This window comes from Lathamus discolor, chromosome 14 (genome assembly GCF_037157495.1).
Source record: "Lathamus discolor isolate bLatDis1 chromosome 14, bLatDis1.hap1, whole genome shotgun sequence".
Taxonomy (NCBI): Eukaryota; Metazoa; Chordata; class Aves; order Psittaciformes; family Psittacidae; genus Lathamus; species Lathamus discolor.
In genome coordinates, this window is record NC_088897.1 from 12,281,629 (window position 1) to 12,304,737 (window position 23,109).

The 23,109-nt window shown below is 56.7% G+C and overlaps 1 protein-coding gene across 1 annotated transcript in view; it reads right to left on the reverse strand.

Annotated features, from left to right (window-relative positions):
• CLUH (clustered mitochondria homolog) overlaps positions 1 to 22,885 on the reverse strand; it is a 32,803-nt gene extending 9,918 nt beyond the window's left edge. The window contains exons 1-13 of the mRNA XM_065694241.1: positions 22,692 to 22,885; positions 11,218 to 11,414; positions 9,868 to 10,039; positions 9,573 to 9,716; positions 9,243 to 9,370; positions 8,446 to 8,600; positions 7,149 to 7,274; positions 6,029 to 6,176; positions 5,218 to 5,310; positions 4,029 to 4,723; positions 2,649 to 2,866; positions 1,978 to 2,082; positions 794 to 894 (exon numbers count right to left, since the gene is read on the reverse strand). Coding sequence (XP_065550313.1) covers positions 794 to 894; positions 1,978 to 2,082; positions 2,649 to 2,866; positions 4,029 to 4,723; positions 5,218 to 5,310; positions 6,029 to 6,176; positions 7,149 to 7,274; positions 8,446 to 8,600; positions 9,243 to 9,370; positions 9,573 to 9,716; positions 9,868 to 10,039; positions 11,218 to 11,414; positions 22,692 to 22,794 — 2,385 coding nt within the window. The 5' untranslated portion in view covers positions 22,795 to 22,885. The remainder of the gene's footprint in view (positions 1 to 793; positions 895 to 1,977; positions 2,083 to 2,648; positions 2,867 to 4,028; positions 4,724 to 5,217; positions 5,311 to 6,028; positions 6,177 to 7,148; positions 7,275 to 8,445; positions 8,601 to 9,242; positions 9,371 to 9,572; positions 9,717 to 9,867; positions 10,040 to 11,217; positions 11,415 to 22,691) is intronic.
• Positions 22,886 to 23,109: the final 224 nt, after the last annotated feature.

The window sequence follows — 23,109 nt, forward strand, 5'->3', positions numbered from 1 at the left end:
CTCACAGTTGTTTGTGCAGTGTTTTGGGTTTATATCCTCCTGTATCAGTTCTCCTATAAAACACCACTTGCCAAACCCCATTCTGATTCACTCCCCCTCCTTCTTCACTTAAAGGCTGCGTAGCTGCTCTTAAAGGTTATGCTGACTACAAAACTGGTGGATTTAGAGTTCAGAAGAAACTCTTCCAGCAAGGAAAATCCCCTCCTACGTAGACCAAAACCTCTTGCACCTCCTGGAGTGATCATCAATTCTGCCCTCCCAGTTAGAGCTGCAACACCCATTAGGAGGCAATTTAGAGAGCGTCCTGAGAAGGAAAAGCCAGTAGTTCCTATCTAACCAGGTGCATAGGTAAGCATCCAAAATGCTTATTCACAGAATGAGGCTTTTACAACAGATATTAATAAGAACAATTTCCTGGTTCACTCCAAATTATTAGTCACCAATTGAGTCACGATCAGGGTCGGGTAATACAATAAGCTGTGCAGGATGCCCAGGGCTAGGGAGGGTGACTTACGTGGTCTTTGTTGTCCCAAACTCTTAGCAATAGCTGGTAATTACCAGTGCCAAAAATTCTTTGTTGGACCGAGGTGGGGAAATCGTGCCATGGTGTAAGTCAGGACATGGAAAACCCTTCTCGTGCCTGCCCTGGCCACCAGACTCCACCACTGGAGCCAGAACTCAGCCTTGGCTTGGGAGGTGAAGGGGGGAACCAGTGTGTGAGTGCCTGCTCAGAGCAGCCAGGCTTGAGGCAAGCTCTCAGAGGGGACACAACTGCAGGCCCTCAGCTCCTTACCAAACCTGGGATCTGGCACGACAGCAGGAAGGCAGCAGCATCCTTCAGCAGCTGCTTCTGATCCTGCACCTCCTCTTTGCTGGACTCGGGAAAGCGAACACCTGGGAGAGAAAAAGAGAAAACACATCAACTCAAAGGGGAAGTGAGTCACACACAGAAGCGTACAACAAGAGAAGGTGTAAAGCTGTGATTCTGTTGCCCTGGAATTAAAGATACTTCTTCAAACACTCATCTACTCTACAACATATTTGGATGGAAAGAGCATCGGCTGCTCTGCTCAGTTAGTGGCTGTTCTGCTCTTGCCACTCGTTCTTCATTAACACAGCTTTTACACGTCCAAATTCTGCTCTTTATTTGGTCCATTCTACCTATTGCAAGTGCATTCTACCTATACCAAGTGCAGAAGAGTCAACTGGCTAGACTGGAGTGGGAATGTTTTAGCAGATGGGCCAGCAAATACTGCAAGTGCTAAAACTGAGCCTTTTGCTTCTGCACACCAAAATTAAAGGTTTAAGTTCTAGCTGCAAAGCCGGTGCTAAAGCACTGACCTTTACCAGCCTTAGAAGGTGCTTCTGCTTTTCAATACTCATACTCCATCCGACACATTTATTCCAAGCTAAATTCAACTATATATGACCCTTGCCCTGTGATTTGCATGTGCACAGCCTTGGTATTCACCCCCTAAACACTGTGGGAGCTTCTCCTGTATTTCCAAATGAAATATGCTGATTCCAGCCATGGAAAGCTACAAATGGTGCCTATGACTGATGCATGCATTCGCAAGGGCACTGTGACCTGCTTACCATGTTACTCAAGCAGACCCTGCCCTTCACTGAGGCTCCAACATCAGTCATTCAACTACAACTGTTGTTTTTTGTGTAGTTACACTAGCATCAAATCTAATTTCCTTCCCTCCCTCTGCTTCTTTTCATGTGGTCCAGCAGCTGGGATGCTGGAGAATGGCAGGAACATTCTTGGCAGCAACCTGCAGACCTCCCCAGTGCAGCGGTGGGAGACAGCTCACTGCCTGCATCTGGGACTCGGAGCACTGCAATCAATTACTCCTTGCTTCCTTCTGCATCTAGCCCAAAGCCAGCAATATTCTTGGCTGAGGAACACAGTTTTTTTTGCCTGGCTGCAGCAGTGCTCTGAAGGAGGATGAACACCAGCTCTTGTACACATACCTGGTGAGAAAATATCTGGGTTGAACCGAATGTCAAATGATGTGTCACTAATGGAGCCTACAGCCTTGCAAGCGTTCCGAATCACTTCTCGGCTTTTGGGATCCACTGGAGCAGGAAGAAAAGCAGAACACAAAAGCACACGGGTTTCAGCAAATGACAAGCCTAGCTGGTCACTTCAAAGGCTCGTTACTAAAAGCAACAATCCATTATAAAAACCACTGTAGGACATCTGGAAAGGAGGATGGCTGCAAAATACAAGTCTGCCCAAGATGGCCCAGAAAACCCACGCAGCTTGGACTGCTCAGAAATCCAAGCCTGGGATTCCCAAACGTGCCTGTACAGTGCACAGTTCTCAGTCTGGCCACCACTGGCTCAAGGCTCTAATGGCCCAGCCCTGGCCACCAGCCCCACAGGCCAGCTTGCCAGCCAGCTCTCACTCCTGCAGCACAGCTGATGGGCTTGCTGCAGCCAGAGACCCTCACCCACCCATCCCCCAGGGCGATTCATCCACCAGTGTGCAAACAGCTCTGTGCAAAGAGCAAAGACAATGTGATGGAAGCTGCCAGTGCTCCTGTTTAACAACAGACCATCACCCCCAGTCCAGCACAGCTCCCACCAGTTACACAGCCACCAGCCAGGGCAGGAGGCCTGGGCTGCTGCGGGTGAAATACCTGCTCCATCATCAGATGCAATGGTCTCAGCAAGCTCTTTCACCTGATCAAGTCCAGTCACGTTATCGTCTATTTTACCATCCTCTGACTCAGCCTTCTCACTGTCTGCACTTCCATTCTCTGGAGAGGCACCATTTTCCAGTGCACTTGAGCTCTCCTGCTTGTTGGCCTTCTGCTGCATCAGCTGCAGTGCAGCCAGCTTCATGAATAACAGATACCTACAGCAAAGGGAAAGAGGAATTCAGCACAGAGGAGTCCCTGCCCATGGCAGGGGGTTGGAACTGGATGGTCCTATGGTCCTTTCCAACCCAAACCAGGCCGGGATTCTACGATCACCACTGCTCTGCAAGGAAAAACCTCACAGAGGCAGCATTACAGACCACACAGTTTCACAGAGGGCAGGATGTGCACCCTCTTCGCATGAGCTTCCCAAGAGTGCACATTAGTTTATCAGAAGCAAAAAAGTGGGTTTGCATGACTCATGTCCTTGCAGTGCTTACAAATTGCTTTCACACGCAGCAGCATGGGCAGACTCTGCCAGGGGCACAGAGGAGGCAAACACAAACCAGCAGCAGTTGTGCCAGGACCTTAGCGAGAGGCCCGGCCCCTGCTCGCCAAAGAGCAGCACCCTACAGCCACGGTCCTGCAGGCTGCTGGTCTGGAAGCCATCCCAGAGCAGCAAAGCCTGCCTGCGGGCACAGGGGCAGGCGCCGGCTGCAGAACCGGTTGCTCAGCGGGCAGGGCTCCTCCTCAGCAACTGGAGGCTCCTTTTGTCCTGCCAGCAAGCAGCGCACAGGCTCTGACCATCTGTGACAGCAACCACCTGCAGCCCTCCGCATGGCAGCGGGAGCATCAGCATCACCAGCACCACACAGCTGCACCACGTGGCTTGGACTTGTGTTGCTCCCAGAGCTCCTGCACTGGGCAAGCCCAAACACCAGCACATCCCACCACCAAACTGCACATCCCACCACCAAACTGCACACAGCAGCTCCCATTGGTAATTATTTTTCAGTCTCTAGGAATAAAGGCAGCATTCTAGACATCTGGAGAGCCTTAGAAGGAAGAGTAAGTCGTTCTCATTCCCTAGCCATCAGGGTATCTGCAGGGAAAGAAAAGCTTCTGAAAGTTTGGACAGGAAACAAGAACAGATCTGGAGACTAAGAACTGCCTCTTCCCCCAGCTCCCTGCAGCCCTGGCAGAACCCTGCTGTTTTCAGCTCATTCATTAAGTTCCTATAATCACACATGCGTGGCCAAACAATGGGGAGATCAGCTGCCAGCTTCTGGGAGCTCTGCTGTGATGTCCCTGGGACAATGCAGCGAGGTCCTGACCTGCACCCCTACCACTGCCAGGGGAGGAAGGGGGAGCTCAGCTCACCTGTGTTCTACAAAGGCATCAACAAGCTCTTGCCGGAGACAGCAAAGTTTGTGTCTGTGCTGCTTGGGGAACCCCATTTTCTTACATTCCTCTGGCATCTCCTCCCCTTCAACAGGCAGGAAGTTTAGATCTGGAGGGAAAGTGCGGAGCAGGTCCAGGATGTAGTGACGCCCGTCGTTGCCAATAATGCCTTTGCACTCCACTGAGGAGCACAGCTCCACCTCCTCATTCTTGTCGTTGAGGACTTTGTGCTTCTGGATCTTAAGAGGCCTGCTGGTCTTCTCCAGCAGCTCCAGGTACTTGGGGTGTGAAACAACGGTCTTGCCGAAGTCTATTGACCCATAGATTACACTCTGTTCCTGCTCCCGTTCCAAGATGCCAGGAATAATAGACTGAGCTGTCACCCTGTAACCTCTGTAATCCACCACTACAGTCCCCAGCGTGTACAGCCCTTCTACATCCACAGCATTATAGGTCCGCACACCATTGAGATCATTGGTAGGAGCTACATAAGCAGCAACGTCTCCACCAAAGTCCTTGTAGTGGTCACGGACATCAAAGCCCAGGCTGAAGAAAATGTTGTTCCAGATGAACATCTGCATCTTGGTCTCTTCACTGGGGTTGATGGCCATGACATTGCCATCAATGACAGCCATAGCACCTCTTGTTGCTGCTGCAGTGAAGTCGCTGTGAACCTGCAGGCAGGTGGAGAGAAGACTGGGTCAGGAAGGGCTCCCACCCTCCCAGCACCTTGCTCCCAAAGCTCCCTGCAGATTTCTCCTTCACTCCTCCTTCCAGCAGGCAGGGCAGCTGGCTTCTACTTTTGTGAGCCTGGCTGGTGGCTTGGACACAAGCTCCAGGAGCCAGAAGCCCAGGGATCAGCATGGCTCAGACTCATCAGCAACCTGCAGAGGAGGGCTTAGGTGTAAATGTCACCACCCCTCCAGCCCTGGAAGGAGAACTGGATCAGACAGAACAGCGGAGGCTGCCTCAGGCTCAGCAGGGAGACGCAGGGTCACGGAGCACTGTTCTGCCCTGCAGGGCTGGGAGCAGACGGCAGGCACAGGCCCTTAGCTAACAAACAGGGACCCTCCTCTGGCAGTTTCTAACGGGTGGCCCAGGTGAAGTGCCCAGATGGGCAGCAGAGAAGGGGCAGATGTGAGGCGGTGCCCGAACACCCCAGAGTTACCTTGAAAATGGCTCGCTCTCTGAGCAGCCTCTCGGGCAGGTTCTTGCGCGGCAGCTCCCGCGTGGTCTGCAGCTCCTCGTTCCAGTCTCTGGTCTGAAAGAGTCAAAGCCTTGTGGGAAGCAATGCACTGAGTAGGAAGGGGCTGGCAAGACAGCATTCCTGCTTTACGAGGCATTTAGTGACAGAAGGGAGGGGAAGGGGCAAGAATTCAGGCTGCATGGAGCTCAGAGGAAGTGAATTAGCGGCAGGAATGAACACTCCTTGGGAGTGGACTTTATCCAGCGGCACTTTGGGATAGATCTTACACTACCCCAGCTTATGCAGTGCAACTTCTCTGAACTAGCAGCTTGTTAAGCTCTGGAGGAGGCCTGTGCAGGTTTCACTGATGTGGTCACACTGCAGGCAGACAGCCTCTGTCACAGCCCTGCACTGCCCACAGCCTGCAAGGTCTCATGCTATAAAGCTGCAACTGAAGCGTTTGGAACGGTTTGCTCAGAGACCCAAGAGCTGTCCCAGGCCTGAGACACGAGGAGTGCTCTGCCTACTGCACAGTGGTGCTCGGAGCAAGGACATGGGATTTAGAAACACCCCAGCAGAAGCTGCTCCTCTGACCTTTCCGTGCACAGGGAGTTGCAGCCTGAGCAGCACAGCCCCTGTGGCCAAGGGCACTGTCAGGAACAAGGACTCCTTCAGGTTATCCCTTCGTGAGCAAAACCTTCCACAAACCCCAGAGGCCAACCTGTTACCGGTTAACCGGCTCCCAGCGCAGCAAAACTCCTGCCAGTGTTCTGAGGCAAAGCAAGGCCAGTACCTGTCCAGGTATGTGCTCTTCATAGCCCAGTCTAGAGGTGTAAGCATCTTCTGCCCGGACACAGTCCATAGCGTGCTCCGCTTGCGGAGCCGTCCAGCTGTACACTTGGAAAGGAGTGGCTATCCTCTCGAAAGGGTGTCTCTGAACCCTGCATCGGGAGTGAAACAATCAGATGTTTTCCAAAGGAAGACTTCTTTCTATTCTAAGAATTTTCCCTCCGCTTCTGACAAGCACCAGGACAGAGCAGGCCTCAGGAGCAGCACAGTGACTTTCATGAACCAGTACAATAACCCATGACTGACTGGCACGGGCAGCATCTCTCAACAGCAGCTGGAAAAGCACACTTCACCCAGCAGCCACTTGTGTCATCTGCCTGCTCCCAGCGGGTGACAGTCTCATCTGTATTTACTCTGACCCAAGAAGCAACACAGTATAATCACTCTTAAATGGGCAGATAGTCACAGTGGTGGCTGCAGGCCACTGCTAATTTCCAGCCCTTGCCTAGTGTCACTTTCATCTTCCTAATGAGCACAGCAGCAGCGCTCCTGAAAGCCACACAATGTGCCTGTCAGTCTGCACCCTGCCGAGCCCAGGCACTTCATTAAGTGGACTCTAAAGAATGACAGGCTTTTGCACAGGACCTGCTGTCCTGGAGCAGAATAAATGGTCCCTGCAGCAAGGACACGAGAGTAAAACAATACCCTGTTGTTCTATTATTGTTGTTATTGCAGGAGCTAGAGGAAATTAAAGAAAATGAACACGCACAGGCATGTTTCAAATAATTATTCTCTCCACCGTAAGCCTACGCATAGCCCTTGTGTTGCTTCCCCTGGTATTTCATGCTTCAGCCTCTTTTCTGGATTCAGGAAGAAGCACCTACTGATGAGGATACAGTTACCTCGGGTGCTGCTGACATTAGTCAGGTGTTTTGTGGTCCCTGCTGCAGAGATTCGCACATCCCAGCTACCCCCCTGCTATGTGAGCTCAGAGAAAGCAGGCACTGCAGTCCCTGCTGTACCAGTGGCATCAAGTACCATAGAGCCTGCCACAGAGCTGAGCCTCCCCAAGCAACCTCACAACAGAGCACCCAAGGCAGCTAGAGAGGAAGAAGCACGGCTACCGTTTCTTCTGCAGAGCAGAGAAGTTTTTTTTGAAGGTAGGGCTGATCTGGTTAAGTAGTTCCACCAAGGAATGACTGAGAAAACTGGGGTTTGCAGGTTTGGGATTGAAGTTGTATGCAGTAGACCTGTAAGAGAGAACAGACACAAAGTCACAAGTCAATGTCATACCTGAGACTTCCCATACCCTAGGAATGTGGTACATGACAGCCTTCCATACAGGCACTGTATGAACCACTAGGTTCAAGAAGGGCTTATATTTTATAGCTGGGAAGGATTTCACAGAGCTCCCGAACACACCAGAAGGGCCTTTGCTCCGCAGAGAACCCAACAGTAACACACGCCCATACTGAACAGTGGGTGCCCTCTCAAGATGCCTCGTCTCCCAGCTCCAGGCCTGCCAGGTCCCGCCCTCCAGGTCACATCCTGCCAAACTCTAAAAGGCCACTTGTTTCATGTTCACTGGCCCACTTGGTCTTGGGACCTGCACTCACGTGTGGACCCTTGGATTCATTACTTTTAACACTTATTTTTACAGATCCTGGGGGGGAACAGTGGACTCCAAGTTACTTCTTCCATGAGCCAGTTTAACATGAAGCACCTCCACTTCGTACCGAGACAGAAGGTACAAGTCTGCTTGATTTTTATCTTCTGTATTTTAAGCTTGCCTTCTCTTCAGGCAGCTTTCTTCTCCTTCTGTACCTTGTATTTCAAAACACGGGGTTATGGTTGCCCAGGTGATTATCTGGATTGCAGGGTCAAAGCCACCCAAAGATGCTCCTGAGCTGATGGCTGCTCAGGTACAGCAGGGTTTCTGCTCTGAAGTTCTCTCCTGTCCACCTTCAACTCCTAAGTCCCTGTTACAGGCTATTGGGCTGGATGGACCCTGCACCTCCCTCAGCAGAGCTGCTCCAGCATCCCTTCACAGGCACTGCATTGAAATAAAACAAAGAGCCAGCCAAATCTGTGCCCAGCTCAGGAAGCTCTGACAGGCTGTGCTCTTGCTTTAGGGCACAGTGAGATAGCTGCAACGGTCAGGAAGGAATTCCCTCGACTCAAAATGCTTTAATTAGCTGACGACATTAAGGGATGTTTAAACTTTCCCTAAAGCATTGGGCATTTATCCACCAGAGAAATAGTACCAGGCACAACTGAACAGCCCGATCCAGTACAGCAGCTCCCACAAACCATGTGAGCAGTGAATTAAACCGGGCTATTTTCCACAAAAAAAGAAAATAAAGCAGCAATTGCTTGTTTGTTTGTGGGCTCTTCTCCCACAAGGAGGAACCTGTTACTCACTGATTCAAGTAAAATCCCCGGGTGGACGCAGTGATGCTGACGTGCCGATCCTCCACCGTGATGACGTACAAGTACATGAGGTCCCCATGCATCTTCCGGTTACCAGGTGGTGGGTTCCAGCCACTCATTGTCAATACCTTTAGGCACTGCAAAGGCTACAGAAGAACACAACAGAAGCAGCTTCTGTCAGCAGGAAGTAATTCCCTCGAGTTAGAGCCATTCCACGTACATGGCAGATTCCTTTCACTGCTGCTTTCGCACAGCTCCAGAACAAGAGCTCACAAACCCCCTGGTCTTGGGAGCACAACCTTCCTCGAGCCATGTGCAGTCACTAGTAGGCCTCAGTTCACTGCCTTGCACACCGTAAGACCAGTAAAAACAGACGCCCTGGTCCTTTGGGCTGCACAAGGCATGGATTTCTTGCTGTACTGGTTTTCAAATGTCAGCTTCTAAACCAGAATCCCAATGGGAGGGTATGGGAAAGCTGAGGGTAATTTGTAGCGCTCTGCACATCCAGTCTCCAGGACTCTGCAGAGAAATGCTGCTCTGCCTTCCCTGCCACCCCTCCCGTAAGACCAGCCACTTTACACTCTGCAGGTGTCCAGACTCATGTCCAGTGCTCTGAACACAAACTCTTGGACTTTATTCTTTTGGCTAAGCAGTGCTATCCCAGCACTCATTAAGCATCAAGCAGAGCAAATCCCAAAGTCCAGTTCAGTGCAGCTTTCAGTCCCTGAACACCAGTGTGCTGCAAGGAATGTGTGGATAGCTGTTTGAATGACACAGGAGAACTCTACCTTCCAGTCTCTGTTCTGGGGCTGAAGGGCACACAGGGGTCTCTCTTTGCTACCTGGCAGGATATGTTCAGGAGGGGTGCAGTCAATTTGTTCCATTTCAGTACCTTTCTTCTTCCGTTTTCCACTGTCTAGAAGGGACAGAGAAAGAAAGTCAGTGATGAAAAGTACAGCATTGCCTTGGCCAGCAATTATTCATGAAGGAATGTAGAAGTGCTCCAACTGCTTCTCTGCACTCCGGAATGATGTGGGACAGCTGACTGTATTAACTAAGCAAAAGGAGTCAGGGGAATGCAAACACTGACCACACCAGAGAAGCCTTTTTGCCCGTACCTCCCAGGTCTCCTTCAGTGAAGACGCTCAGGAAGGACAGTGAATTACAGTCCACACCATTGAAAGCATCTGATGGGTCAAGACTCTTCAGAAGGTCCCGGATGTGACGCACGTGTATCCTGGCTTCTCGCACTGTGTATGGCTCTGATGAGGAAACAAACTGGAATTACACAGCTGCTCACTGCTTTGGCACACAGGTCTCCCAGAGGAGCCACGGGAAAGGTCTCCCAGGTGGCCAAACCCACTCCCAATGAAAAGCCTCCCTCATCCCCCCCCGGGGGCTGAAGGAACTTGCCTTCCACCACTTTGAGCAGCGAGCCCTCCTGCAGCCCCTCGATCGTTTTGAGCTCAGCGAAGTTATCGAGGACGTTGCCATCCAGCTGCAGAGAGAAGCACGTCCGATGGCAGGTGTCCTCGCGGTCCATCAGAACTTGGTGAATCTCCTGCACCATCTCTTGAGGAGACACCTCACGGAGGGAAGAACACAGTCACGCTCAATCCTGACCCGTGTTCCTGCCAAACTTTATCCCTCTGCTGCAGAATCAACCACCTCTTGCACCTCTCCAGGCCTGCAAAGGCAGACCCTGGCTCTCCCTCCTGGGAAGATCACCTCTGTCTCTGCTGGGAGGGCACTGCTACCTCTGGCAGGGTTGGTCACCCCAGCTCCATCCCACAGGCCCAGCACCCAGAGGTATAACAGCCTGGTGCTGTCCCGAGCACACAGCATGGGACAGAGGTGGTGGAGAGGGCAGTGCAAGAACAGAAAGTGGTGGGGGAAAACAGGGGCTCTTCCCATATCCATCACACTGGGCATTTGTGGTGAGGTCTGAATGATGCACATGGAGAACAGATCGTTTCCTGCACTCAACCCCATGTGGTACCTGCGGTGCAAGAAACCTCCCTGGCTCATGCATGGGGGCTGCCGCCCTCCCTCCTGCTCTGCTCCAGCACCTCCGACACTGCTCACAAGCTTGGACCAGGGTAGTTTACATAAGCTGCTGTAAACAACATGGCCTGCTATTATTAGCCTATTAAAAGTAACAGCCAAGGGGATTTAAAGGAGACAAAAGCTGAGCTGAGATACAGCAGTTTCACTGCACTCTGCTGCTCTGGGTGAGATCAGACTTCCTCCTGGGTTCAGACTCCAGATGCCTCTCCTCAAAATTAGAGATACTTCACCCAAATGGTTGTCGGTGCAGTATCAAGCTAAATCAGAGTATCAGTGAGGCACATCAAAGCCCAGCCTGATCTGGCAGCATATGTTACGGTCCACATGACGTAGACTCTCTGTGCAGAAGGCAGAGACTGCATCATTCCTGGACCTTCAGGCTGGTGCCAGGCAGCCTGTTGCTCATGTCTCTTCTTCCTTCCTTTTTCTCCAGGCAGCTTCTCTCCTGCACCCTCCAGCTTTGCTGCTTCCTTCACTACCTAATCCCATCAGAGGATGGAAGACAAATGAGGGATCTGTGAGCAGCCTCAAAATGCTGTCCAGACTATGGTGGGTAACAGGGGCCTCCCTGGGCACAGTTCCCTGTCCCCTTTCCTGCCTGGCTGAAGGGAGGGTGCTGTGTGTGCCCTGGCTCAAACCCTTCCCTCCTGCTCCAGCACCACCTCCATTCCCCTCCCCAGCTGGTGAAGGAGGTACCTGCAGGGAAAAGGGCTCTATGGTGGGTGCACAGATCTTGACGGTAAATCCTGTGTCCTGTATGACAATGACCTCCTGGTCGTTCCCATCTTCCCCTGGGTCAGCCTCTTCGTGGCCATTCTGCCTGGCATCCTTCTCACCCTTGAGGCTCTCGTGCGGGCCACTGCCGTTCATCAGTGCCATGCCAGATGGGTGCTCTGGGTGAGAAGAGAGGGATTTAGACAAGGTCAGAGCAGACGGATGGTCCTCTCCGAGGATGGAGAGGCTGGTTTGGACACCACCACCGTCCCCTGGCCAACTCAAGCGAACCAGGGGTTAAAAGGCACCAAGTGTTTTATTCTGCACTTGGTGTTTACTAGACATAGGTGTGCCAGGCCCTTCCCCTCACAGCACAATCAACATGCTCTCGCTCGCCCGCGGGGTTCGCATCTTCCTCGATGCGGAGAGGGGAGGGAAGGAAAGCAGGAAGGCTGGGTCAGTGTACGACACATCCAGCTGTCTTAAGAAGCCTCTTAATTAAAAGAAATGGGTGTGTGGTGCTTTGCGGCCCGGAGGCAGCTGTAACCTCTGCACCAACATGTTACCCAGCTCCTAACATCCCTCCTGGTACGCTACTGCTCAGCCAGAAGGGAGGGGAGGGATCGGCGGTTGCATTGCTAAGCGGCGCGTCACGTGGAGCCAGGTTACTCCACAGGCACACAAACAGCTCCCACGGCCCTGCCCGCACCGGGCCACCCTCTGCATTTCCAGAACACTTCCCAGAGATCCCGTGGTGCCAGGGCGAGGCTCTGCACAAGCGATTTCATTCCAGAGAAAGGTGACGCCACGTTGAACGCTCCTGCAGGCGCGTCACAGGCACCGGAGCTCCGCTGCACCCGCCCCAAGTGGTTTGTTTTCTTTTCCAGTAAGGAGCAGGGTGTCAGAGGCCTGATAAGATCTAGGAAGCTGCCACCTCCTGGAGCAGCCTCCACCCACCAAAGCAGGCTGGGACCGTGCTGCAGAGGATGGAGGCACTGCCAGGGTAAGCTGGAACCATGGAAAGAGCTGCAGATGAGAGCATTTGAGAGGGAAAAGACCCCTTTGCCCTCAGGCTCGCAGCAGCGCATCACTGACCCATCCACCCGAGCAGCAAAGGCTGGAGGGGAGCGGGCAGCACACCCCATAGGGTGCGTTGGCAGCACGGCTGTCCCATCCCAGCCACGCACACCAGGCCCCTGGACCCCAAGGTCACACATGGGGGGTTCCACCCTGGTGCTCCTGGCACCCACTCGCAGGCAGCGCAGATGGAGCAGGCTGGGGCTCTCCAGGCAATGGGAACAGCCTCTCCGAGAGGCTGCACCAGGTCAGGGCAGCTCAGAGCCGGGTGACGCCCGAGGCCGTTGAGCTGGAGCCCTCCAGCCAGCTCCACCTGGCAGATCTGCTCCCTCCTCCTCACCACCAGCTGTGCTCCAGGGGAGATGGCAGCTCAGCCTCCGTCATTTATGGAACACAGACTGGCGCTGCAGCTGCAAGACCTAAAGCTATCACCACCAGTTCTCACCCATCAGCCCCAACTGCTCTGGCAGCCCAGGAAGGTCATCCAACCTCCACCATGTGCAGCAGCAGGGATGGAAACACTGCATCCCCTTGCACGCCTCTGGAGCGCAATGCGAGGCTGCAGCAACAAGCCTTGCTCAAGCGTCCCCAGAGGGGCATTCTCCTGCTCCACACTATGACTGCCAACAGCAAACCCACTTCAGAGTCTGTCAAGGCTGAATCAGGACACGGTGAACAAGCAAGAAGCAAGGAAAGCATTCCCATTCCAAAAGGCAGCAGGTAGCAGAGCCACCTCCAGCAGCCTCTGCTGCCTTCAGCATCTCGGCAGCTGCTGCTCCTGTTCCCCGTCACTTCCCACATGTCCCCAACGTGAGCTGCTCATTTCTTTGACAGATGAAGCCACGGGCAAGCCAGACGAGAGCCCTGGCTCCAGCAAGCTGCGGTCATGCTAGAAAGGAGGAAGAAAAGCTCCACACTAAAGTGCCCCAAGAGCCGTGGTTTCAGAACAGCCACACCATGCCCAGAGGGAACACACGGCCACACTCCCAGCCTGCCCGAGCACCGGGAGCAGGAAGGACAGCAGGAAAGCTATTGCAGGAACACTGCAGCCAGGGCTATCAGCACAGGCTGCCCGGCCAGGCCACCAGGCCAGGCTCAGCCCTGCCCCTGCCCACCCAAGCAGGGCAGGACCACAAACTTGTGCTCCTGCTGTAGCAGCCAGAAAGGGGAGGCAGAATGTGGCTCCAAGGCAGGCTGCAGCACTGCTCTGCACCACACTTCAGGCACGCTCCTGACCCTGCTCGTTGTGCTATATACTCGACCACGGATGCTTTCCAACCCTCTGACTTATCAGCCCGAGCAACACGGGTGCTGAAGCTACTTCTGTGCCACAGTGGTTGGCAGAATATTCCCAACAGGGACACGGACCCGTTTGAGTAAATGTGATTTGGTTTTACATCTTTTTTCTAAGCAAGACCCAGAGTGAAAAGTTACCACGAGGACCACGCTTCTGCCTTTCACTGCTGGCTGGTACCAGAACCCCAAACTACTGTTTCGGACATCAGAAGACTGTTGCTTGTCTGCAGAAACACAACACAGTCGCACTTCCCATCCCTCTTTTCCTACTTGGGTGAAGGCTGGGCCAGTCCAGCTCTGCACTCTATGACAGAAGAGACATGTAGAGGCAACATCTTCATGTCTCCATATGCCAGCAGATGCAGTGCCAGCCAGCACTGTCTTTAGACACAGAAGTTCAGCGCGGATGAGGCAGCCCGGCCGTCCTGCACGTTCACCTTCTGATGCAAGGCCAGCGGAGGCTTTCGGCGGGGTTCTTACGGATGGGTCTGTCTGGATGAGGTTTGTTTCAAGCCCAGCTGGCAGGCGAGGTGCTGGAGGACCTGCTGCCTGCTGACTCACCCCATGTGCTCTCCCGGCGGGGAAGCGGAGCTTCACCCTCCTGCCTTAAAGTGGGTCACTGGTTCTTACCACGGCCGCGGACCGGCTGTGCCATGGCCTCAGGCAGAGAGAGGCAAAGCACCAGTGCTTGATTCCAGCGTGCTCGAGTGGCAGGGAGAGCAACAGGGACACCTGCAAGGCACCTGCACAGACCCCTCTGCTGTCACTGCCCCCCGCTCAAGTCGCACCCAGGCAGTAGCTGTGTTCAGGGGCCTGCAGAACAAGGCACCAGGCCATGGAAGTCAGCTCAGCTCCTGGGAGCACCACAGCTGCTGCTCAGACAAGCAAGGAGATCCCCCTGTAATGCCCCGGCCTCAAGCTGCAGCTTTGTGATCTCCACCAAAGGCTGTGACCTCCAGCCTCCCCCCTCATCCCAAGGGATGCAGGAGCATCCCAGCAAGGACCCTCCTTGGCTGGTACCCGCAAGCGCAGCTGAGGCTGCTGACCTCCAGCTTGTGCTGCCTGGCTGCCGAGCTGCAACACGCTGCTCCCACTGCCACTCGGAGCACAGCGCGAGCAAAGCTCCAGCACACACAAGATGAAAGCGTCAGGAGAACCGGCAAAGCCAAACGCTGAAGAGGGGAGGAGACAGCACAGACACCACCTCACCGGGAGGCACCGGCCCACGGCTTGCAGCTGGCAGAGAGGATCAGCACAAGGATTAACCTTCATCCTTGCACCTGGATAACGTGACACGCCAAGGTGAAGGCCCTGCTCTAATCATGCTTCCCATTTACAGTGATCCTGCACCTCAGGAACCCAACCGGTCAGCATCCCAATGTGAAAGAGGGTGCACGCCTGAACCTGGGCACTGCTGGCTGCATACGGCATAGATCACAGGAAGTGTTCATTAATAATTGATTAACGTTCAAGCAGGTCTTCTAAACCAGCCCAGGCACTAATCCTTTTCTTAGATTATCAGGTCAAAAGGACACAACACCATAGTGCTGTGAGCTGGCCTGGTCTGGAGGGACTGCTCTATAGATGAGTGCACCTCTGTGCTGCACATCTGGATGGGATATGTCACCGCCTTCCTCCTTTTCATTCTGCTGTGAAATTAAAGCATCACTTCATCTCTCCTCTCCTCACCCTGCCCCATCCCACAGGCACACACAGCCACCCAACCCTGTCACAGGCACACTGTGCTTTGGCTACACAGCACCATGCCACGGAGCACCTAGGAGGGCGAGCTTCTTTTTCTTCCTCTTCTTTTTCTGCTGCTGCTGCTGCTGCCCAAGGGGCAGCTCCTGCGGGTCAGGATCAGAGCCTGACCTGTCACCGGGGCAGGCAGCAGGGTCCATTGCTACAAAACCAGTACTTGTGTCCCGAGCCTTGGATGGGGGCTGTGCCGCCCGTGCCCCCCGGCGCGGTGTCCTTTGTGCCGGTGGGGTGCTCCCCACACTCGCGGGCAGAGCAGCACCTCTGTGTTCCTGCACGCTGCCCAAGCGCCCTGAAGCTGTGTCCGAACTCAAGGTTGCTCGGCCCTCACCGTGGCCCTGGCCGGTGGGACGTGCTCCAGGGGCCGCATCCCCGCCATCAGCTGCTGCCACGTGCTTCTCCTGGCGGCAGGATCTAGGGGCTAAGCTGCTGTCCTCAAGTTTCACGCAGCTCTGGCAGGCCTCAAGCAACTGAGCATGATCCAGCAGCCCCGGCGGCCCTTCCCCAAGGTCGGCTGGAAGGACAGCCACCGCACGGGATGCCTCTGCCTGCTGGAGCAGGCCGGCAGCGCCAGCAACGGCACTCCAAGAGCTCTTATCACACACCATCACTGCTCCTTCTTCACCCGTGGCTTCGGGCAGGTCTTGCATGTACTGGGTGCACTTCTGGAGGCTTCCAACCACCGCCTCGCTGGGGATGATGTCTGGATAGAGCCCAGCACACGGGGCAGCTTCTGGCACCTCCGGCCCAGCGGCACCGCTCATGGGAGGCTTTGGTAAGAGGGGAGCCCTCTCATCGGCAGAGCTGGAGCTGTGTGTCTGGAAGATGAGGTCGGTGACTTGCCTGCAGCAGTTTGCAAAGAGGCCGTTCCCCATGGCCACGAGCAGCCCGGCTCGCGCAGCACCGGGCGAGCAGAGCTCGGTTTGTTCGCACTCGCACGCTCAAGTCCCCACGAGGCAAAGCTCCCAGGCGGCAGCGCCCGCCGGCTGCAGCCGCGACGTCTCCAGAGGAAGCTCCGACCCGGCCCCAGCGTGGCAGGACACGGACGGGGCTGCAGCTGTGCCCTGCACGCCCCAGCTCACGTCCCGCCAGGACCGGGCGCTGGGCTCGCCGCAGCCTCCATCCACCGCTCACGCTGCCATGAGCTCCCCGAGCAGCTGGAGCTGCCCTGTCCCCGCCGCGCCAGCCCAAAACCAGACGCGTCTCTACCAGGTTCCTCGGGCACGCTCGCAGGGGGATGCCGCCCGGAGGGGGATATAAATAGCCGGATCTCGAGGGCTGCACCAGTGCAGCATGGGACCCGTGCTAGAGCGCTTCAGCGCTGCCAAGCCTGTAAGCAAGTGAGATTCATTGAATTACAAGGCGAGGGCAGTTACTATGGCACGCCTGGGCCCAGGCACAGCCATCCATACTAAGCAGCCGAGCACAAAACAGGCAGGCACTGAACCAGGGACCGGTTTCCAGCCGAGCTCTCTGTCCTCCCAGCCTGCTCCACCATATCAAGCACCAACAAACCACAAAAGCACACGTAAACCCCCAGCACCGCTCCTCTCCCGTGCTGCTTTAAGGAATCCTGGCAACCGAGGCAGGGATTATGGAGCTGGAGGTTTCTGCAGCACCCATGGAGGCTGCAGCGCAGGCCACAGCATGCCCGCAGCGAGGCTGTGCCGCAGCCCGCTCCTCGGGCCCCTCCGTGCACCAGCACATCCCATCCGCACACTGCTCCAGCTCAGACACTTGGGTCCCTTCAGCGGCCCCGCGTTCCTGGGACACACGCGAGGAGCCGGATGTTTCAAGCACAGGATGTGATGTGAGCGCTGCAGCCTGGACCTGCCTGGGAGAGCCTCGTGTCTGCTCACAGCACAAGCTTTGCCTTCCTTGGCAAGTCCTGGAGCGGTCAACACAGCGTCGTGGATGGGAAGGGCAGGGCTCTGCACTGAGCAGAAGGAAAACACACGGCACATCCCCAGCACAGATATACCCAAACCAGAACAAAGCCAAGACCACACAGCTCACTCCAAAGGCAGCCCTGGGAAGGCTGAGAGCAGCCCCGGATTCCCCATGCCAGCAAGCTGCCTGCCTGGAGAAAAGAAGGAACAGGCTGAAAACCAGCCCAAAAGCAAACCCTGGCTGGCTTCTGCTGCCCTTTTAGAGAGCAATCAGATAAGTCTCTCCCACCCAGCTCATTAGAGCTCCTGCCCCAAGGAGCCCCAGGCATGCCCCATGTGAGCGAGTGCCTTGGAGCCCTGAGACAAGACCTCCATTGGCCTTGGGAGCCAGCACCAACTTTCAGACCACACCAGCATCAGTAACTTGTGGCTTTCTGATGATGTTTGAAGGAGTTTAGATATCCTGATGCTCCAACTCTTCCTCCTTACCAAGGAGGACTCAAGCCAAAGCAAGTTCAGAGCAGACACAAAGGCTGGTGTCAGAACAGCAAATGCAAACTATGCTTTAACTGAATAATAAATGACACACAAAAATAGTCTAATGAATGTAAGTAAATTGGTGGAATGAATAGGGATCAGCTCCAGAGAGGGCCCTGCTGGAAACGTTTCTGCAGGACAAGCTGGCAGGGGATGCTGTCCCCTCCGCCGCCCCAGCGGAAACCACAGCTTCCCAGAGACCTCCAGCACCTGAGGTGCAACAAGCACTTCTTTTAATAAGGGTCCACAGTGAAGTTGGAGCTGCTCTACAGCCGTCATTAACTCAAATTGGCTGTAACCCACCCGTGGGTACAGGAATAGGCACTGCATTTATGCTGCAGCAGCTTTACCACACTGAGGACTGACTCGCACAGTGGGGCCGCAGCACGTGGTGCTCTCCGGGGATGATGTGCGGAAGTTATTCATTCCCACCTCTGGTGCATCCCCAGTAAAATTTGGCTGGATAAACCTAAACAACTCAAGCCACATTCCAGCCTACTTAGAAGTTTGTGGCTTTTCTGTGCTCTATGGATAGCGGGACATTTGCATTGCAGCCATGCCCCAGGGCACCCACGGGGTCCCACAGCTGCTGCTCAGGCATTGCAAGCACTGAAATGTCTCGTGCTTTGCATCTGGCATCCCCGCATACCCACACCGTCCCTGCCATATCTGGGAACTACATTCAAACCCATCTGTAAACTTCCTCTCTGGCCAAACCTGTGGAAACTTACTCCTGGAACTACGTGGCTGGGTGACCCTGCTACAGCAGTGCAATTCAAACACCACCGAAATGGGGAGCAAAGACTAGGGCATAAGGCAAAGTGCAAAGATCAGCACCAACAAAAGCAGCAACTGTTAGGAAAAGCACGTTTCTCGGATTGCAGGAGAGCCCAATGAAGGAATCGCATTTCAGAAGATATTGAGAATTAGTCAATAATTCTCCAAGTACGTGTGCTTGATTCTGGCACATACCTTGGTTTCAGAAAGCCGCTGAGACAGAGCGAGCCCAGGACCATGAACTATCTGTTAGACCCTGCATGCAGCAGAACATCAGGCTTGCAGGCAGAAGCACCACAGCTCCGTACTGCCACAGGCAGTCTCCAGCTTCACCCCATGCTACCACTGACACGAGTCACCACAACCACAGCGGCTCTGGAGAAAACTCCACACAGCACAAGGCTGGGAAGACCAACTTCACCGCTACTGAGAGCCCTACAGAGACATTAACATGGCCGAGAGCCCCAGAGGTGATGGCAGGGAGCTGCGGGCAGGGTCTGCAGGGAGATCCGATGGCTGTGATGTCCTCAGCAGCTCCCGCTGCCTTCCTGCACCCTGTGGCACAGATGTGCCCACCAGCCCGCAGCCTCCCACCCGTCAGCCCTGTGCCAGCCGCAGGCAAACAGGCTGGGCAGCTGCGCCCATGGCTCTGCGGGCTGGGAACCTCACCCATCCCACAGAGACCCCTCTGGCAGTGCCCACTCACAGGGCACCCTGCATGGCACCCCTTGCTAACAGGCAACCTCCCCGTTACCACCTCCAGTCTCCCCCAAGCGCAGCACTGGGAGGTCAGCTGGCAGAGAGCCTGCGAAGGAGGGCTGGATTCAGGCTAATCCGACCTGCAGGAGCTCCAGGCAAGGAGGGCAAGAGTCACCATCCTGCAGCTTTGTGTCGTTGGGCAGTAACTAAAGAAAGAAGGAAGGAACCCAGATCCCTGCTCATCCCAGACTCACTGATGTTAAAAGAGGTGGAACACAACAGAAAGCTCAACTGGCAAACGAGTATGTGCAAACTCCAGCACATCAGCCACGCTCCTGTGGGAGGTGAGAACCAAGCACTAACCCTTAGACAGCCTTGCTACTACTGGCAAGAAACAACCTGCTTCCAAAAAGGCACAGCCACTGCCACCATGGGAAGAGCTACACTCTGGTTTTCACCCTTTGCACCCCATCCAAGCACAAGTGACTTTGGGAGGTAACACCATGCGCTGGTGCTACTCCTCAGACACAGATGAAAACCCCATGAACCTCAGGCCTCTCAGGCTTCTAGAAATAACCACTTTCTAGCACAGCCCATAGAGCACGATGCGGGAAAGCAAAGCGCGCGCTGGAGACCTGGGGAGCTGCCAAGCTCAGTCACCTACAGACGACGAAGACAAACACGGGGCTCTGCGACACAGCGCTGGGTTCGGTGTGCACGAGGCAGGTCTGGGGGCGGATCACTGAGGTGCTCCTGACCTACTTACTTACACTTCCAGCTGGGAAGCCCAGGAGCAGGGCAGAGCAGCCGCGTCCAGCGGGAGCTCAGCTCCCATCCCACCGGCAGAACCGCCCCGGACACCGTCCCCGGGGCTCCCATCCCCCCCATGCACAGACGCTGTGTTATCACACTCCTTTCCTCTCCTTAACCTTGGAGCAGCGATCAGATTTCTCTTGCACAACATTGCTCCGATTCTCCCCCCGAAGCCTGTTACAGCTGCATATAAAAAACCCCCAGTGCCAGCAATTCAGCCCTTTCCAAAACACCGTCGAGCCTCCAAGGTCGCACCACAGACAGCGATAGCAGATCCCGAGATAAGGAATCAGCCTCCTGACCTTGGTACTAGCACACAGCTACACTTGCCGCCACAGCAGTTTTCCATAGCCACCTGCATTCCCTCCTTTTCTAACACAAGACTTGCCTTAAGACACGGCTGCCTGGGAAGAGCTGGGATAGAGGCACCTAGCTATAAAAAGCAAATCTTTGGCCAAGGCAGGGTTGAAAAGCATTTTGTGGTAGCTCAAAACCCGGCCCAACTTCCACGAGACGAACTTGTCTAAGGCAGTGACAACTGCAGGAACACAAGTAACCCAAGAAAGGCTGCACACAGTGGCCATCTCTTGATCTCCTGCTAGCTAATAGAAAAGTAAGTACACCCATAGCTGCCCCGTCAGAAATCCTTTCAGGAAGCTCATGGGTTTGTGCTTCTACACTGAGGACAGAGTGGCCCCAACAGTTTTGACTGCCTTGGACACAGGGCGCAGCAGGCATCTGCCCTCTCGCCTTTGGAGGTGAAGAAAACGCCTCTACAAGTGGGCGAGCCCTGACGCCGGGCACAGCAGCGGGGTGCACTTCCACACTGAGCACTGCCCTCAGACCAAGCAGGGTGCCCACCACGGGCAGCGCGTGCACTGGAGCAGAGGCCGGTTTTCCCTGGCAGAAACAGAGGCCAGGATCCAGAGCGTGGACAACACGGCCAGGCTGCCCCAGCCCCAGCGCAGCACCTCCGCCTGGGAGCCACGGGCCAGCGCCTCAGCCCCGGGCTCCCAGACAAGACAGGAGCCTTGCTCCGTCCCCCCCGCCCCAGTCCCACGCGGTGCCCAAGCAATCCGCAGCGCTGATCCGGGGAGGATTTTTCCACCTCCAGCCGCCCCCTGCGAGGCAGCGTTTCACCACGTAACTCTTTAACCCAGCTGCTGGCACTGCCCCGCTTTAAACCCGGGTGCGCAGGGGAGGGGGAGGCTCTAACGCTCCCTACTCTTGAACCGCATCCAAGCCGCACCAGCACCGAGCCACCAATGAACTTTGCTTCAGGTGACAAACTTCAAACGCTCCCCTCGCCCCCAGAGAGACAGGGGAGGGCGGAAGTGGCGGGTCACTCCCTGAGCGCACACGGTGCCCCAGGACGAAGGCCGGCACAAACCACGCTGCTGCGACCCTTTTGTACAGCAAAGGCCACGGAAAAAGAGGGCCCCAAACCGAGTGCTCAGGACTGTCACTACCTGAAGACCCAAAGCACCAAACCCAGCAGAGCCCAGGGCAAGGGGTGGCCTCACAGCGTCTGTGCCCGGAGCCCTGCAGCAGGCGCTGTGGTTGGTCAGGACGTGGGGCTGTGCCTGAGCCGCTCAGGCTCGGATTTAGCGCAGGAGCAGCCAGCGAGTAACCGGTTAAACCGCGCAGTTTTCAGCGGAGGCCCCGGAGCCCACCCGCCCTTCCCGGGACACCCCAGCCCTCGCGGTTGGGCATTTCCCCCGGGTCAGGGGCCGCCGTACCCCGAACCGCCCGGGGCACCCAGCCCGCTCCTGCCTTCCCAACCGCCGCCAACGACCACGGCGGGGGCAGCGCCCGCGCCCCGCGGACAACGGTTCCGCAGCCCCCGCGGCCCGCCCCGCGCCACCGGCGGCCGCTTCTGCGCGGGCAGGGCCCGGCCCGGCTCCGCCGCTCTCCGGGCTCGGGCGGGGAAGGCCGGGGCAGAGCGCGGGGCCCCGGAGCGGCCGCTCCCCCGCCCCCCGCGGCCGCGCGGTGGTGCGGCCCGGTGAAGGTGACCTTCACCGGAGCCCGGAGCTCCCCGCGCCGCCGGGGCTGGCCCGGCCGGGCCGGGCCGGGGGCTGCCGCACGGCGCGGCCCGGCCCCCGCCGCCTCCCCGGGCTCCGTTCCCTGCGCCGGCCTCGCCGGGACACGGGCGAGCCGCGGCGATCGCGCGTCCCGGCCCCGCCGCGGCCTCGGGCTCCGGCACCCAGCGCTTCCCGGGGTGCGCGGCGGCCCCGGTGCGCGCTGCGCGGAGCCTCCCCGACCCGTGGAGCTGGAACCGGGCCCCGGAACGGCTCCCCCGGCAGGAACGGGGACCCTTGGCCCACGGCGACGGCAGCGCGGCCCCGCGGCGGGGAGGGGGCCGGCCCGGGCCCAGGCCGCTCGGCGGGGTCCCCCGGGCAGGACGCGCCGCTCCACTTGTCAGAGCTGCCCCGGGACCGCGCCGCGGCCCCGGACCCCACTTCCCGCAGCCCGCGACCCGCCCGGCGCGCCCCGCGGAGCGGCGCGGAGGCCCCGCACTGCCGGCACCGGCAGCCCCCGGGCGGGCACCGCGGCCCCGGCCCGCGCCCCCCTGCAGGCCCCGTCCCGGGGCTGCTGCGGCGTCCCCCTTACCGGGGCGCTGCTGCGTCTCCGCCGGCCTCCTGCCGCGGGGCCCCGGCTGCTGCTCGGCGCCCTGCGCGGCGGCCGGGGGCATCTCGTCCGCTTTAATGACCATGGGCCGCGCCGAGCCCCGCGCCCGCCCGCCGCGAAGGACAGCGCCGCTCCGCACCCACGTGGTGCCGCGACCCCGCCGCCGCTACGGCCGCTACGGCGCGCCGCCCGGGACAACCCCCGCGCCCGGCCGCAACGCCTTAAAGGGGCAGCGCCGCTCCCCGGCCCGGCCTGCAAGTGCCGCCTTCCGGGTCGCCGTACCGGGACCGGGCTGCGGGGTCGCGCTGCCGGCTCCGCTCCGTCCGCTCGGCGCGGTGGGGGTCCGGCACAGGCGGGCCCCGCGGGCCCCCGTGAAGGTCACGGGCCTCCGCTGCCGCTC